Here is a 17824-nt window from a genome sequence, read left to right on the forward strand (position 1 = left end):
AATGTCTATTAGGGGAGACCTTTTGCTCAGAGAAGTGATTCTTTGCCTGGGAGCCACGAAAAAAACGCTTCCTCTCTCTCCTAGGTTTGGTAGGAAATTTTTTCCCTTTCTCTGTAGATCTGGCTAAAGCCTGATCTAGGCCAGCACCAAAAAGGAGCGTCCCTTCAAAAGGGAGACCACAAAGATGGGTCTTGGATGAGCTATCCCCATCCCAGGTCTTAACCCAGAGGGCTCGTCTGGCTGAATTTAGCAAGGCACCTGTCTTAGCGGTTGTATGCACTGTCTCAACCGCAGCATCAGCTAAATATGCGACAGCATTCCCTATGACCTCCAGAGAATCCAGGACCTCCCTAGATTTGGAGGTTCGGGATACGTGGTCCATTAATTTACAGACCCACGTGTCGGCATTCCTTGCGATGCAAGCTGAAGCCAATGCAGGGCTCATAGCCGCAGCGTTAGCTTCCCAGGCTCGGCGTAGAATGGTTTCAGCCCTGTGATCCATTTGATCTTTTAAGTTACCGGTATCTTCGAAGGAAAGATCCGACTGCTTAGAGACCTGTGCTAAGGAGGCGCTTAGTCTAGGAGTTTTGAAAAACCTTTCCTCATTCTCCTCAGAGAAGGGGCATCTACGCTTCCAGGTTTTAGATTTTAGAAGCCTTCTTTCTGGTTCTTTCCATTCCCTTAGGATGACTTCCTTAATGGCGGAATGTACCGGAAGGACCCTGGCCTGAGGTTTAATCAAGCCTCTATACATCCTATCCTGAGCGGACACCTGTGCAGCAGGCTCCTGAATCTCCTCTGAGACATAAATAGCTTTCAGAAGATCTTCCATGTCGTCGGCAGAAAATATATGTCTGCTAGACCTGGATTCCTCCCTCCCATCCTCCTCTTGGCTGTCCACAACCCCTTCATCAGAAACCTCCTGATTAGGAACTTCTGAATCACACTCTTCCTCGGAATCGTGGGGGAGTGGGTACTTCAGTACATCCGCCCGATATCTCCTAGAGGAGGCAAAGCTCTCCTGGGAAGAGGCATCCTTACTAGAGTGAGCCTCTGGATCCCTAGGCTTAAGGGTGGCCTGAAAAGACTTTAAGGTGGACAGCATCTCAGTTTGCATAGTAAGGAATTCCTTCATCATCTGAGATGTCTCCTTCCCTGTCAACTTCTGTATGCATTTAAAACAGAAGAGTTTTGGATGATCTGGGGGTAGTCTGTCATTACAGTTCCCACATCTTTTAGAGCGGGTGGAGGATTTCACAGGACGGCTGGCAACCTCACGGCAATAGCATTGTCCCCTGAAAAAACACACAGGCATACACTGTGAGAATTGGAGAAGAGTTGGGGTACCCGCCCCTCTAAACCTCCGAAGGCCGGTCAGACTCACCCCCCGTGGTCTCTTCCATGGCCGCAGACCCTGCAGGTCTCTCCTTTTCATGTTCCATGCTACTTCTGGCTGGAGGTGCTGCATACAGGAACGCAGCGAAGACATGGGCGCCTGTTCCCTGTGGCTTTTTACATCCTTTGTATGCTGGCTGCATCGTGCCACCGCCATCTTGCCGAGGACCGGAAGTGGTACTGGACAAAGGTCACTTCCTGCTGCAGCCTTCCCACTCCCCCCTCTAGAAGAGGAAGTGATGTCATAAACTCCAGGAAAATGGCGCCGGGACGCTGAGCTACACTCAGCCAGGGAGAAACAGCTCTTCATGCAGAGATGCTTGCCGCGCGATCCCCGCGAACGGTCGTTCCGGTCGGCGGGCGGACAGGCGGCCGGACAGGCGGCCGGACGGGCGGACGGACAGTAGCCCTGGCCAGACCTCAGAACAGGACTCACCCTCTGGTCTTGAAGCCATTAGAAGGAAAAACCACCAACTCCTGCCATTGCGCGGCCACCGCACAGGTAAGAAAGGGCAACAGGAAATTTGGCCCCTGAAGTTCTGGTTACACCACCGTACCCAGGGTCCTTCAGCACTCGGGGGGGTTCTTCTATAGGAGAAGCACAGTCACCGACCCAGGTCCTGCTTCTGCTGCCTCCCCCCCCGAGAAATGGATTGGGAAAACCCCCCAGGAAGGATGAGAACCATCCGGCCGGACCCAGCGGCTCCCCAGGCATTTGGTCCGGCTCCCAGGTGGAGACCATCAGCCCCAGGCCTCTGGGTCAACAGAAAAATAACAAACGATTTCGCTGTGGGGAAACACAATCAAAAACTGAGGAGCATCGGGAGGGGCGGGGGCCTTTAACCTCTTGATTGATTGCGTTTCCTGTCAGGTGGACCAGTCATCTCTCAGGGTGCCGTCCTGGAAGACGACTTGAGAAAAGTTTGTAATTTTCCCGCAACTTGTGTCAAAATATAAAATATTCCATGGACTCAACATGCCTCTCAGCAAATAGCTTGGGGTGTCTACTTTCCAAAATGGGGTCATTTGGGGGGGTTTTGTGCCATCTTGGCATTTTATGGCCTTCAAAACTGTGATAGGTAGTGAGGAGTGAAATCAAAAATTTACACCCTTAGGAATCCTGAAGGCGGTGCTTGGTTTTCGGGGCCCCGTACGCGGCTAGGCTCCCAAAAAGTCCCACACATGTGGTATCCCCGTACTCAGGAGAAGCAGCTAAATGTATTTTGGGGTGCAATTCCACATATGCCCATGGCCTGTGTGAACTTTTTGTAAATTTTTTTTTTTTATCATTATTCAATCACTTGGGACAAAAAAAAATTAATATTTAATGGGCTCAACATGCCTCTCAGCAATTTCCTCGGGGTGTCTACTTTCCAAAATGGGGTCATTGGGGGGGGGGGGGTTGTACTGCCCTGCCATTTTAGCACCTCAAGAAATGACATAGGCAGTCATAAACTAAAAGGTGTGTAAATTCCAGAAAATGTACCCTAGTTTGTAGATGATATAACTTTTGCACAAACCAATAAATATACGCTTATTGGCTTTTTCTTTACCAAAGACATGTGGCCGAATACATTTTGGCCTAAATGTATGACTAAAATTGAGTTTATTGGATTTTTTTTTTTTTATAACAAAAAGTAGAAAACATCATTTTTTTCAAAATTTTCGGTCTTTTTCTGTTTATAGCGCAAAAAATAAAAACCGCAGAGGTGATCAAATACCATCAAAAGAAAGCTCTATTTGTGGGAAGAAAAGGACGCAAATGTCATTTGGGTACAGCATTGCATGACCGCGCAATTAGCAGTTAAAGTGACGCAGTGCCAAATTGTAAAAAGTGCTCTGGTCAGGAAGGGGGTAAATCCTTCCGGGGCTGAAGTGGTTAAAGCAGAAATAAAGTTAAAATAAAAAATTTTAATATACAGTATATGTGAACAGAGAGGCTCTTTTTTGCAGAAGAGACATGCCTTGCAATAAAATAAGCTTACCTGCCTGTTTGCAATCTCCTGCAGTATTTACACTGAGCTGCGCATGCACAGCTCAGTTTACATTTCCGGCATGTTGCCAGTGTGCAAGAAGGAATGCCTCCTGTACATGTGCCAGAGTAATGTCATACTGTGCCTGGAAAAAGCCTCGGAGAAGATGACGATGTGGGATCCCGCAGGCATCGGACCATTGTAACAGAGGCAAGTCATTTTTATTTTAGATCCACTTTTAGTCTAGGGGTAGGGGGAATAAGCTGTAAAATGCAACTTTTTTTTTCACTCCAGCACCAACATTTTCACTGATGCTTAGGCCCTCATGTACAATTCAGGACTATTTTAAGTGTATCCACTGGCCAGAGCACCTTAGAAAAGAGGCTTTTGGTGACCATTTACACAGGCTGGAGGAAGCCTGCTGGTTTGAGGTATAAGTATTACAGCTTATTACTCTACCCCAGACTTAATTAGCATTTAACTGGTTTAGTACAAATCGTCCATACAACCCCTACACAAATCTTCTGGTGTAGTGGGGGTTAAAGGACAAGTTGACTTAAAAAAAAAAAAAAAAAAGAGTGCATTTTTGTTGTTGTTGCAGGAGCCTATAAAGAATTGCACCAGCGATCATCAGACGCCGATATGTGCCGACAGAGAGAGAATGAACTATCACATCGCTCCCAGTGCCGTGGTAGTTCATAGAAAACTACAAGCTGACAGGTGCAAAGGCTGCCGGACCTTGTAATTTCCCTTCAGAGAGTACTGTGAATGAGTGACGCGGCCGGGATGGTGGAGCCCCGCTTGGTCATGTTTTTTCTTAAAATTGTGAGAGTTGGTGGGAAGGGAGAAGATCCCCGCTAGCTGTCAGGTCAGGGGTGGACCGTTCGTAACATGTTACACCTTGAATATGAGTGTTGCATGTTACAAAAGATGAACTTATTCTTTAAAGAGGGAGTCCCGCGAAAAAATTTTTTTTAAATGTCAGCAGCTACAAATACTGCAGCTGCTGACTTTTAAAATAAGGACATTTACCTGTATCAGGGTCCAGAGATGTCGGCACCCGAGGCCGAACCGTCGATCGTCTCTCGGGTGCTGCCGCCGCCATCTTCTGTAAGGGAATCAGGAAATGAAGCCTTGCGGCTCCACTTCCCGGTCCCCTACTGCGCATGCGCGAGTTGCGCTGCGCAATCAGAACGGTCCCTGCTGTCTCTGGGACTCGTGTGTGTCCCAGCAGACAGCGCAGGGGGACAGGAAGGGGCGTAGACTCCCGTGGGAGTCCATGCCCAGAAGTGGGTGCAAATACCTGTATTAGACAGGTATCTGCACCCCCCTCCCCCCTGAAAGGTGCTAAATGTGACACCGGAGGGGGGGAGGGTTCCGAAAAGCGGAGGTTCAATTTTTGTGTGAACCTCCGCTTTAATAAACCTATGCCCACCATTTCTCCCAACCTCCTCCATTCATAGAAGCCGTACTTTCGCTTCTATGAATGAAACACGATCTATGAAAGTTCACACCTTAGCGTTTAATTTTTAGGCAGAAAGTCGAGTGTTTTTACCATGATTTTGCAGAGGTCAAAAGGTTAGTGGAAAAAGCAGAAAAATGCCTGTAATGTTCCCAAAAGGAAGCTCATGTACTTTTTTGAGCTTCAGGGCCAGTTCACACTACATGCAGTCCAGTGCGTTTTTTTTTTTTCCTGCATCAAAAACGCATGGAAAGTAAGTTATATTGTTTTCAATGGCATAGTTCACACCAGTGCTTGCAGTTCCAGGAAAAAAGGTAGAACATACTGCATTTTTTCTGCACTGGACTGTACTGGAACGCTGTAAAACGCATCAAAAATGCACCGGAACACACCTAAATGCACCAAAAACGCACTGCAACACACTTGTCCTTATTTAAGGTTAAGAAAAAAGAGGGGGAGGGAAGCACTGGACTGCAACAAAAACGCACTGGAACGCATTAAAAACGCGCATGCAGAAAAGCACCTGGAACGCATCCGGACTGCATTTCTATGGTGTGAACTGGCCCTCAGGCATTTTGCTTCAGGCTACAAAATGCTCAGATGTGAACAGGGGCCATTTAAATGAGTGGGATTTTGCTTGGGCGTTTCACGAGCAGAAAGCTCTCAGGTGGGAATGCAGCCTCAATCATCCCCCTGTCTTCATTTCATAGATTTATTTTTTTTTAGAAGTGATAATACAGCTTCCATGAATGTAGGAGGTGGGATAAGCCCCTCAGCTCTATTAACCCCTGTCAGACTGGAAGGTTTTTGGCAGCTGTATGATTTTAGGGGGGAAAATCAGAGGATGGAAGATTTCTACTAAACCAGGAGACAACAGCATAAGGGACATGTCACACTGATAGTAATGTCACTTGTAGTGTGTTTGTTTTTCTTTTACTAAACTTAGGTTTTAAACTTTTTCCTTCACTAACATACGCTCCTGCTGTGTGTGCTGTACAAGCTGTCCAGCTCCTGCAATAAAAATTGAGTCGGGCTGAGCCATTCACAGGAAGACTTGTATGAGGTGGACGGATAAAATCACATCATAAAATACAAAACTTCCGATGAATGGCTGAGTGTCACTCAATTCAAAATTTTGCAGAGGGACAGAAAGTTATTGCTGTGCTGCCTGGAATACATCGCTGTATACAGCTGATGGAGGACAAAATCAGGGGTGATCGGTGCGGCAGTGGGGGGGGGGGGGGGGGGGAGTTACAAGCACCGATCTCCCTGTATGAATTTCAATAAAGCAGCTGAGAGCCGCTTTCGGTTGACATGCTGTGACTGGATACAACTAATCATATTGTATAGGCTATTCGGTACCATGTGATAGCTGTGGGCCAATCAAAGCTTCACAAAAGAAAGCAAGCTGTCATAAAGCATGACTGACTGTTTGTATTATAATCATGTGATCATTATGAACAATCATAGCAATCACATGATCACACCCCAGATACAGAGCTCCGTGCTCCACCATGCACAGGATGGGGGCGCACCAGTGCACGTGCCGGGCAATGTACCAGTACGTCACCTGGCACTGACTGTACCACCTTGTCTGCATGTCTAATGTCCATTTTCTAGTGCAGGCAATTAGCGGAAGCAGAAAATGGTTTAATTGTTATTAAGGTGCTTATTTTCCATTCAGCATTTGTCAAAAATTGTGAAAACGCTAAATAAAATGTTTCTTAAACATTTTAATGAAAATAATATTCCAAGACATCAACACGCATAATACTCAAAGCAGAAAAACAGTTCACATCTCCAGCTCTACTAAATTCAGTCACTTATTTGCCTTTCTTAAATTTCCCTGATGGGGTGCCCGTGGTTTTTGCCTTCTTTTTGGCTGAGCCTTTAACATCAATCTCTTTCCTTTTGGTGGAGCTGATGGAACCAGTCACCTTGAAGAAGTCATCTAGTCAGCCTTGAGTACTACCATGGCGGTTCTTAGCCAGCTTCTTGGCACCATTACGGATCCGGTCCTCGTTGAACTGCTTTTCACCGCACATAAAGGCCACAAGGCCTTCGTCATCTGGGTCCTGCCACTTCAGCTCTATATCATTTAGGTCAACCACCTCAGGCTCTAAAAAAAGCTGACGAGCTTCTTTGTATAACCAGTTTTCTGGAACAGGGTACTTCTTCAGGTCTATGTTATCTAGGACCTCTTCGATGCTCTTGTGCTGTCTTATCAGTTCTATAGCTCTCTTTGGGCCAATGCCTCTGATGGTCTCACAGTAATCACAGCCTAGCAATATACAAAGATCTATAAACTGCTCTTGTGTGATTCCTATATCCTCTAGGGCACGACTGAGGTGAAATTCCTGAATAGGCAACTTTTTGGCCTCACTAGCCATGAGATGACGGAGCAACAGTGGAGTACCAAAGGTCAATGCATCCATATCTTCAGTCGCAGCTGCATACACCTTTCCAGCTTTCACCAAAGCAGCACAGGTAGCTTCTGCCTCACATGGTGCGTCCACATATGGAATACCCATTAGGCTTAGCAGTTTCTTGCATTCCTCATTATGTTGCTTTGTGACCTTTACAAGTCTCTTGTTGAACTTTTCAATGTTCCCCACCTCTCCTGCCTCTTGGGCAGCTTCAAGTTGCTTCTCAGCCTCTGCCCTCCTTTCAGTATGTTTGGCCAGCTCACCTGACTTCAGCTGAGGAGGCTTTCCATCAAACACATTCACTGGCTTGATGCCGTTCTCAACCATGCGAATTGTACGATAGAACATGCCCATCAGGTGGCTGGTGGTTTCACCTTCCTCATTCTGAAGCATATTCCCATCCTGTCGCACAGCAATAAGGAACTGGTAGCCGGGTACAAGTTAAAAGGAAAAATGAGCAGCAAAAAAATGTATTGATGCACAACCTGAAATGAAGAAGGACAGCTGTGAGAATTACAGTGGACATACATTTAGGTCAGTCTTATGTGAATACACAATGACACTCATTTCAAAACAAGAGTAACAATGAAAAAGTAAGATTACTCAGGTCCACACACTAACTTAACACACCATATACAAGTTTGGAAATGCATTGAGGGGAATTTATCAAAACTTGAGCATCCAGAATCTAAAACAGCTGTGCATGGTAACCAATCAGCTTTTAGCTTTCATTTTTAAAAGTTAAATGAACAAGTTAAAGATAGACGCTGATTGGTTGCTATGCACAACTGCTCCACTTTTGATAAACTCCCCGCCATGTGTTTGTTCAAAAACATGTGTTTCATAATTTTTTCACTACATAATGGGGAAATTAAAGATTTCTGCACAATTATAACGGTGCAAGAAACTGGCGCGAGTGGCGTGCGTCACAATAACTAAGCAGATACACTTGTTTTAGGTTTATCCGTGCCACCCATACCAGTTTCTATTTCAGAATGAAACTAACTAGCACAGGGTCCACACCCAATTAACCACTTCCATACAGCGCAAATTCCAGCACTAGAAAATTACTCAGAACCTCCAAACACACACACATATATTTTTTTCTTTAGCAGAGACCCTAGGGAATAAAATGGCGGTGATTGCAACTTTTATGTCACACGGTATTTGTGCAGCAATTTTTCAAATGCGATTTTTTGTGGGAAAAAAAACACTTTCATGAATAATAAAAAATAAAATGGTAAAGTTAGCCCAATTTTTTGTATAATGGGACAGATGATGTTACGCCGAGTAAAGAGATACCTCACATGTCACGCTTTAAAATTGCGCACACTCTTGGAATGGCAACTTCGGTACTTAAAATCTCCATAGGCAACTCTTTAAAAATGTTTACAGGTTACCTGTTTAGCGTTGCAGAGGAGGTCTTGGGCTAGAATTATTGCTCTCGCTCTAATGTTCATGGTGATACCTCACGTGTGGTTTGAAGGTCGTTTACATATGTGGATGCGACCTATGTTCGCGTTCGCTTCTGCGTGCGAGCAGACGGGGGCGCTTTAATTTTTTTAACTTTATTTTTACACTTTCCCTTTAAAATGTAATTTTTTTTGATCACTTTTATTCCTATTACAAGGAATGTAAACATCCCTTGTAACAGGAATAGGGCATGACAGGTCCTCTTTTTGGAGAGATGTGGGGTCAATAAGACCCCACATCTCTCCTCCAGGCTGCAAAGCCTGAGATCAAAAAAATAAATAAAAATAAACAATCTCATTGTTTAACTTTGGCCGGCCCGGATATGATGTCATAACGTCGAGCCTGGGTCTTCAAGAGTCATAGAGACTGCTGGTGACCATCTGGCCCTCTGTTTACTCTATGGCTAACTTCTGGTGCCAGTAGATTCCTTCTCCGGCCTGCCGATTGCACGAGCAAGCTGGTAGAAGAACCGGAGGGCAGGGGTTGGGGAGACGTCCTCTCCTGCCGCCTGCAAGACTGATCAAGCCGCTATGCTTGTTCTTACAATGCAGGGAATCGCCGGCTGAAAAAAATGATATCTGAAAGATGCCTGTAACTGCAGGCATCATTCAGATATCCCCACTGAAAGCCCAGGACGTCATATGACGTTCTGTGGTATGGAAGTGGTTAACAAAGGGATAGTGCCAGTTTTAAATATAGAAAACTGACGCAGATCCCTACCAGACCTTACATATGGCACATCCCACACAGTGGGAGGCAGGGCAAACAGCTCTACTGCTCTGGATGTAGAAAACAGGGCAGACCTCTCCTACATAGCAAAAGAGCTTGCCCCCTTTCATAAATTAGGAGCAGCATCTTCTCCATTTTTTCAGCAACATTGGAAACTGAGATGCAAAACAATATTCCTCCTTTATTACAACAGCCGGCAGAATCAAGCTCTACCCTTACAGGTTTCATACTAAGCCCAGGGCTTTCTCAAAAAATAAAGTGCTGTGCCTAACACAATACATGTCGGGGTAGAACTTGTTTCTGATGATTGGTCAGCAATGGCAGCTTCCATGTTCCATCAATACTTTTTTTTTTTTTTAATGAAATGAAAATTGTTAGTTACCAAAACCTGTGCTGCACGGTCTGCCATTGCAGGCCTCCTTTTTAAAATGCAATTACCTGGCTATCCTGTCCATCCCGGGCTTTTTGTACTTGCTGAGTCGCTGACCTTGAACAAGCATGCAGCAACAGAGCTTCTGATCTGTAGACTTGTATTGGGGTCAGCGACTTGGTGCTGAAGTCAGAGCATCAGTATAACTGATATTTTGGGAAGAGCTCAGCAACGGACGCACATTTCCCTCTGAATAAATCTACTTGAAAGTGGAACTAAATTCAGCTGTGTGTGAGCTTTTTACATAATGAGAAATTATGCACACACTTACCTGGCATTGTGCTCTCCAGCGGTGACAGGTCAGTGCTGCAATCGTTGTCCCCGTCCTCCCCACTGGTAATTCCAGGACTCGCTTGCTCCAGTCTCAGTAAAATCCTCTCATGGTGTTTAAAGCGGAGTTCCACCCAAAAATGGAACCCCCGCTTATGCAGCCACCCCCCCTCCCCCGGTGTCACGTTTGCCACCTTTCGGGAGGGGAGCATATACCTGTCTAATACAGGCATTTGCTCCCACTTCCGGAAATAGATCACCGCAGAATCTACGGCGATCTACGCCATGTCCGGCCCTTCCTCCCCCCGCCGTCTTCTGGAAGACACACAAGTCCCAGAAGACAGCAGGGACCAGTCAGGACATGTAGAGCGACTCGCGCATGCGCAGTAGGGAACCAGGTTGTGAAGCTGCAAGGCTTCACTTCCTGATTCCCTTACTGCAGATGGCAGTGCCTCCAACCGGGAGCCGAAGGACGGGTCAGCTTCGGGTGAGGACATCATGGGTGCCCTGGACAGGTAAGTGTCCTTATTTTAAAAGTCAACAGCTGCAGCATTTGTAGCGACTGACTTTGATTTTTTTTTTCGGCGGAACTTCGCTTTACAGTGGAACCTTGTAAAAGAATTCTGACTCGGTTTGCAAGTATTGTCTCGCAAAACTAGCAGAATTCAAGCTAATGTGCGGTGCTGTACTGCATTTGGCCAGAGGCGCGGGGACGCTCGGAACGGTTCGGAGCCATTCGGAAATACTCTGAGTGTTTCAGAATTCAGCTGGGCTATCCCCAACTATTTCCGAGACTCTCTGGCGCCCCCCCTTACCTCTGGCAACATGCGGTATTGCATGTTATCGAAGTCAAAGCGGAACAAATTATCTTTTTTCCATTGACTTCTGTGGGGAAACTCGCTTTGATATGCGAGTGCTTTGGATTACAAGCATTTTCCCGGGACGGATTATGCTTGTAATCCAAGGTTCCACTGTATAATCTTATAGCTCATTTTCTTTCTATAGCAGCCACAGTCTGAGTACAAAAGCCTGTCCCTTTGTCAGCAGCTGCAGAAAAGCCCCTTGCCCGGTGCATGGAAGCTGTGGTCTCTCTGCAGCTAACACAAACCCTAATAAGTCACAGCTAGAGCTTTCCAATCAGCAAAGAGCATTGCAGAACTAGAAGTTTAATTCAGCATTGAGCGTGACAGACCTCTACAGAGAGCATGGGTCCTTCTTGTAGTATACTGGCAAGGGACTGGATTTTCTACTCTGACTGCTTTACAGTGGAATTAAATGCATCAATTTAGCAGTTAAAACAAAAAAAAACAACTTTACATTCAAGGCTTGCCAGGAACGTAACTGTCATATTTGCTTGTGTTCTTAACCAAACTGTCAAACCATCAAATGCCTGGTGTCATAACTGATCACATGCGCAGCGCCAGGGCAGTTGCAGATCAAACAAAGGCCAAGATGCAGCTTCCTTTGCTGAAAAGGAAAAAATTCAGTTTAGCCTTAGGCCCCAGTCACACCTGCCCATCGTGCTAAAGTGCATTTTGTTCAGCGCATTCTTTGCAGGACTTGAATGGGCCATCTTACATGCACCAAAGAAGCTCACACACCTTTTTGGGCAAAGAGCTTTATTTTTTGTTAACCCCTTCCCGTTGGTCGCATTCAGGTCATGTGACCGCTGTGATTGGCTGTCACATGATCGCAAAGCTCCCGATCGCAAGCATGCATCAGGAGCTTTCCAGTAACTGCATGCTACTGTGCAGGGCTGCATATATGTGGCCGCTTGGCACAAAGGCCCACAAGCTGAGAGGCTGCATATGTGCATTCGGCCAGCATGAATAAGTGTCTCTTATAAAAAGAAAACCCCTCTCTCCCCTCCACCACATATGTCTATGTTAGCTATTGTTGTACCCGTAGCACAGCCCAGAAACAATAGTGCACATTTTACTTTTTTGTTTGTCCTACCTAAAATGCACTGACACCAACTAAAAAAAAAAAAAAAAAATCCTGCCCAAAATATATCGACCTTGACCCTTACTAAACCCAAACACTAACCTACATCAAACCTTGAAAGACACATAGGGGTTGATTTACTAAAGGCAAATACAGGTTGTGCTTTCCCAAGTGCAGTTACACTCTGCAAGTTGCAGTTGCTCCAGAGCTTAGTATGAGGCAAAGCTTTAATTTGCAAAGAATACCCAATCACATGCAAAGAAAGAAAAAAAAAACAAAACTATTTTTGCTTGCTCACGATTGGCTGATGGAAGTCTGCAGAGCTTCGGCTCATTTACTAGGCTCTGGAGCAACTGCACTTTGCGAAGTGCAGTCTATTTGCCTGTAGTAAATCAACCCCTATGTATCTTTCATCTCCATTCACAGAAAGAAAAACACAGGGGCAGGCTTCACAGTGACTGATCACAGTGGTAGCCAATTAGAGTCTACCACAACAATAAGGTGACCCAGAATCTGGAGTTGCGGGTCCTAGGGGGTTCTCTTGAGACCCCGATCTCTGTGTGACACTAAGACAGATCCGCATATATGCGGCCCCATGGCAAAAAGTGCAGTCCGCTTATACGTGTTCCATCGGCGTGAAATGGGTAACCTAAAAGAAAACCTTCCAAATGCAGCTCCCTCACCCCATACTAACCAGAGTCTGATCTTGATCCAGCAATGTACACAAGAGTAGCGGCACTCTACCTCCTCATTGATTTAGAAACAGCAATGGGAGCCATTGGCTGTCAATCACATCCAGTGAGGAGAGAGTGGGGTTGGGCTGAGCTGTGCTCTGTGTGTGTCTATGGACCAACGTAGCAGCTTACTATGGGGGTACTCAGCGGGGGGGGGGGGGGGGGGAGCAAGGATCACAGAATAGAAACCGAAGAAGAGGGGAATCCGGGCTACTCTGTACAAAAACCACTGCGCAGTGCAAGTAAGTATAACGTGTTTAATATATATTTTTTATTATGGGCTTACTTAACATTAAAGGGGTTGTAAACCCTTGTGTTTTTTCACCTCATGGCATTCTATGCATTAAGGTGAAAAACCTTCTTTACTGCAGCAGCGCCCCCTTATACTTACCTGACCCCTGAAATTCGCGAAACGGGAACGAGCACACCAGCTCCGGTTGGTGTCTCATGTCTTGATTGAATAGATTGATAGTAGGGGTGCAACGGATCAAAAAACTCACGGATCGGATCGATCCTTGGATCAGAGTCACGGATCGGATCATTTTCAGATCAGCAAAAAAAACAAAACACACAAATCTTGTTACACCCACTGGAGTTTTAGATTTAAAAGCTATTTTCAACACAAAACCGAGCTTATATGCATAAATACAGTATTTGTAGATCGGACAGACTGTTTAGATGTTAAATTTTAAAAGCAACAGCAAACCTGCTGACCTTACATGGTTGCTAATGTGACAGAACAGCTCTGATTTTCACATTTAACATTAAATGTGAAAATCAGAGGTGTTCTGTCACATTAGCAACCATGTAAGTTCAACAGGTTTGCTGTTGCTTTTAAAGTTTAACATCTAAACAGTCTGTCCGATCTACAAATACTGTATTTATGCATATAAGCTCGGTTTTGTGTTGAAAATAGCTTTTAAATCTAAAACTCCGGTGGGTGTAGCAAGATGTCTGCTTGCCCCCTTCTCACTCTATCATTACTGTACTGTGCAGGAGTGTGGGGTGTAGCAAGATGGCGGCAACGAAACGTCACTTCCTGACGAGACAGCGGCCGCTTCCGGGTGTACCAAGATGGCCGCTGCCCCGGAGCTAGGCTGAAGCCGCGGCCTTTCCTATGGTGTGCAACGGATCGTTGCTGATCTGTACGGATCAACCTCCGCGGATCGGCACACCTGCGATCCGCGGAAGTTGATCCGTACGGATCAGCAACGATCCGTTGCACCCCTATCCTTACCCCTAAATAAAGGAAACATCATAATAATGTATGTCATACCCTGCGCAACTCCACAAAGGTAGGTAACAAAGCATTTATCAGAGGCAAACCACTGCATGTCAGGCCAGGGCTCTAAGACACTGGTCTCCAAACTGCAGCCTGGGGGTCGGATGTGGCTCTTTGCCTGTCTTTATTAGGCCCCGTGGGCCCTATTCCTCCCACTGACACCAATAATGTAGCATCATTCCTCTCAATGACAACAATGTGATGCTATTCCTCCCACCAACATCAATATGACGCACTATTCCTCCCACTGGCACTAAAAATAGGGCACTTAAAGTGTTTGTTAAGTCTAATTTGCAAGTAACTGCCAAACCCTCTATTAGAGCCTGGCATACCACACTATGGAAGTTATTTAAAAAAACAAATGTTCTAAATACCTATTTACAGCTGTCTTCAGGCCGGTCACATGACTCATGGCCGCTTTACAGCTACGAGACAGGGCTTCTGCAGGAGGAGCAGAGCAGCCATGTGATCTCCCCAGCTGGCGCTCGGCTCCTCCCACAGAAGCCCTGTCTCGTAGCTGTAAAGTGGCCACGAGTCATGTGATGGGCCTGAAGAAAGCTGTAAATAGGTATTTAGAACACTTGTTTTTTTACATAACTTCCATAGTGTGGTATGCCAGGCTTTAATAGAGGGTCTGGCGGTGACAATTTTAGGTTTTTAATTTTTGACAATAGCGGCGGGGGGGAGGGGACAAAGAGAGGGAGATGACAGGCAGGAAGGAGGGGGTGAGGGGAAGAGAGGAGAGCAGAGGGGATAGCAGCGTATGACGGAGGGACGCACTCTGACCACGGTGGTCAGGGCTCAGTAGCCCTTGTTATTGTGGTCAGTAAAGAGGGGGCATACAGGAAGTGGCAGGTTGAGGGAGGTTTTTTTTTTTCTTTACAGTTTAGAGGGGGGAAGATTACACAGCACAAGCACTGTGCTGTTTAACCGCTTGCCGACCAACCACCGTCTTTATACTGCAGCAGGTCGGCACGATCCCGCGAGCCGTTGTAGCTGTACGTCGGCTCCTTTACCTCACTGCGGGGGTGCCAATGCGCGTGGCCGGCGGTCGCGATGACCGGCGGCCACACGCGATCGTGGGCACGAGAGCCAGAACAGGGATGTGTGTGTATAAACACACACATCCCTGTTCTGTGAGCTGAGGAGAGACAGATCGTGAGTTCCTACTAGCTAGGAACAGCGATCTGTCATCTCCTATAGTCAGTCCCCTCCCCCTACAGTTCGAACACACACTAGGGAACACAGTTAACCCCTTCCCTGCCAGTGACATTTACACAGTAATCAGTGCATTTTTATAGTACTGATCGTTGTATAATTGTCCCAAAAATGTGTAAAAGTGTCCGATGTGTCTGCTGTAATGTCGCAGTCCCGATAAAAATCCCAGATCGCCGCCATTACTAGTAAAAAAAAATAATAATAAAAATGCCATAAATCTATCCCCTATTTTGTAGACGCTATAACTTTTGCGCAAACCAATCAATATATGCTTCATGCAATTTTTATTACCAAAAATAGGTAGAAGAATACATATTGGCCTAAACCGAGGAAAAAAAATAGCTTTTTTTAAAAAAACTGGGGATATTTATTATAGCAAAAAGTACAAAATATTGTGTTTTTATCAAAATTGTCGCACTTTTTTGTTTATACCGCAAAAAATAAAAACCGCAGAGATGATCAAATGCCACCAAAAGAAAGCTCTATTTGTGGGAAAAAAAAGAATGCCAATTTTGTTTGGGTACATTGCGCGATCGTGCAATTCTCAGTTAAAGCGACACAGTGCCTTATCGCAAAAATGGCCTGGTCATTGAGCAGCCAAATCTTCCGGTGCTAAAGTGGTTAATCAGCTTTAAGGGACCAGGATGTGTATTTTTTTTTTTGTGTTGACAAACACTTTAACTTCCCACTGACAACAAAAGGGCAATATTCCTCCCACTGACAGCAGTGATGGGGTACCATTCTTCCCCTGACACCAATGAGGGGCACCATTCCTCCCACCTTCACCAACAATGGGGCACCATTCTTCCCACTGACACCAGTGATGAGGCACTATTCCTCCCACTGACACCAGCGATGGGCCAATATTCTTTCCCCTGACACCAATGAGGGGCACCATTCTTCCCATTGCCACCAACAATAGGGCACTTAAGATTTCTGTCACTGATACCAATGATGGCATTGCTTACTTTAAATGACATTAATAACTGGTATTATTTTTTTCAAAGGATGTAGACCAGTGGTCTCCAAACTGTGGCCCAGAGGTGGCCCTTTGTTTGCCTTTATCTGGCCCCTGGGGCTCTATTCCTCCCACTGACACAAATAACGTGGCACTATTCCTCCCAATGACAACAACAATGTGACACTATTCCTCCCACTGACACTAAAAATAGGGCACTCTACTTCCCACTAACACCTACAATGGGGCACCATTCCTTCCACTGACACCAGTGATGAGGCACTATTCCTCTCACTGACATCAGTCATGGGGCACCATTCTTCCCCCGACACCAATGAGGGGCACTATTCCTCCCACTGCCACCAACAATGGGACACTATTTCTCCCACTGACACCAATGATGACATTGCTTACTCTCACTGACGCCAGGATTATCAGATTATAATAGACCACACCTACTTACCTGTTTTTTAAAGGATGTAGACCAGTGGTCTCCAAAATGTGGCCCAGGGCTGGAGGTGGTCTTTGGGGCTCTATTCCTCCCACTGACACCAATAATGTGGCACCATTCCTCTCAATGACAATGATATGACACAATTCCTCCCACCAACACCAATAAGGTGCACTATTCCTCCCACTAACGCTAAAAATAGGGCACTGTACCTCTCACTGACATCAGGAGGGGGGAGGAGGAGGAGAGGGGGGGGAGGAGGAGAGGGGGGGGGGGAGGAGGAGAGGGGGGGGGAGAGGGGGGAGGGGGGAGGAGAGGGGGGGAGGAAGAGAGATGAGGGTGCTGTGTGAGGAGTAGAGATGGAAGGTCTGTGGTAAGTTGTCCCCGCTCCTCCCTCTACTTACAGACTGATAAACATGCTCTTCTTCCTCCTCCAGTCACCTGACAAGGGGATAGAATAAGTGAGAACGTGCACAGACTTTCCTCACTGTACAGCGGCGCTCTCTATTGCCACCTGCAGGCTGGAGGGTGAAGAGCGCCGAATCCTCTCCAGCAATCCGTCTTCTCCCGTCACAGGACATTATGACCGAGCGACGTCAGAGACAGCGCGCGCCCCGTGCGGGGGGGTCACGGGGGGCGGACGGATAACGGTTATACCGGCACGAGAGGGCTGAGCGGCGCCATTTTCTTCCGTGCGTTAGCAGCGACAGGACGTGTCTCTGATCGGCTATCGTCACAGAAGAAAAACAGCGCCCTACAGCGCATTTATCGGTGATTACACCCCAAGCTTTTCCATCGGTGATATAGTAAGTGTCATTATCAGTGATTATAACCTTACAATGAGATCGGGTCCGGTGTCGGGATGTGTGTGTGTGGTGGGGGGGCAATAGAGAGCTGCACCCCTCATGTGCTGTAATGATCTGTCAGTGTTTTCTCTCCTCCTTTCTGGTTTGAGGGAAGAGAAATCACTTTTTACACTCAGGATCAGAGCTTCTCCTCTGTTAGTACTTCCAATCAGTGCCGCCAATCAGTGCTTCCAGTTAGTGCCAACCAGTGCCACCTGTCAGAGCTTCCAATCA

At 46.3% G+C, this 17824-nt stretch overlaps 1 protein-coding gene across 4 annotated transcripts; it reads right to left on the minus strand.

Moving 5' to 3' along the window:
* Positions 1 to 6543: 6543 nt before the first annotated feature.
* Positions 6544 to 17463, minus strand: LOC141112142 (flap endonuclease 1-B-like). Of its 4 annotated transcripts, none has more exons than XM_073604642.1 (3): positions 17150 to 17463; positions 11476 to 11625; positions 6544 to 7741 (listed from the first exon to the last, which is right to left on the minus strand). In XM_073604642.1, exon 3 carries the CDS (start codon positions 7647 to 7649, stop codon positions 6786 to 6788), a length of 864 nt encoding a protein of 287 aa, XP_073460743.1. In that variant the 5' UTR covers positions 7650 to 7741; positions 11476 to 11625; positions 17150 to 17463; the 3' UTR covers positions 6544 to 6785. The 4 variants fall into 4 exon arrangements, with proteins under 4 accessions (XP_073460743.1, XP_073460744.1, XP_073460741.1 ...); XM_073604643.1 differs by lacking the exon at positions 17150 to 17463 and adding an exon at positions 16758 to 16980; XM_073604640.1 differs by lacking the exon at positions 11476 to 11625 and having other exon boundaries at positions 17150 to 17462.
* Between the last annotated feature and the right edge of the window lie 361 nt (positions 17464 to 17824).

Source organism: Aquarana catesbeiana, linkage group LG11 (genome assembly GCF_042186555.1).
Source record: "Aquarana catesbeiana isolate 2022-GZ linkage group LG11, ASM4218655v1, whole genome shotgun sequence".
NCBI lineage: Eukaryota > Metazoa > Chordata > Amphibia > Anura > Ranidae > Aquarana > Aquarana catesbeiana.

What these genes read in the sequence shown, in the direction of transcription:
- LOC141112142 (XM_073604642.1), bottom strand. Translation starts at nt 7,649, where the DNA reads ATGCTTCAGAATGAGGAAGGTGAAACCACCAGCCACCTGATGGGCATG.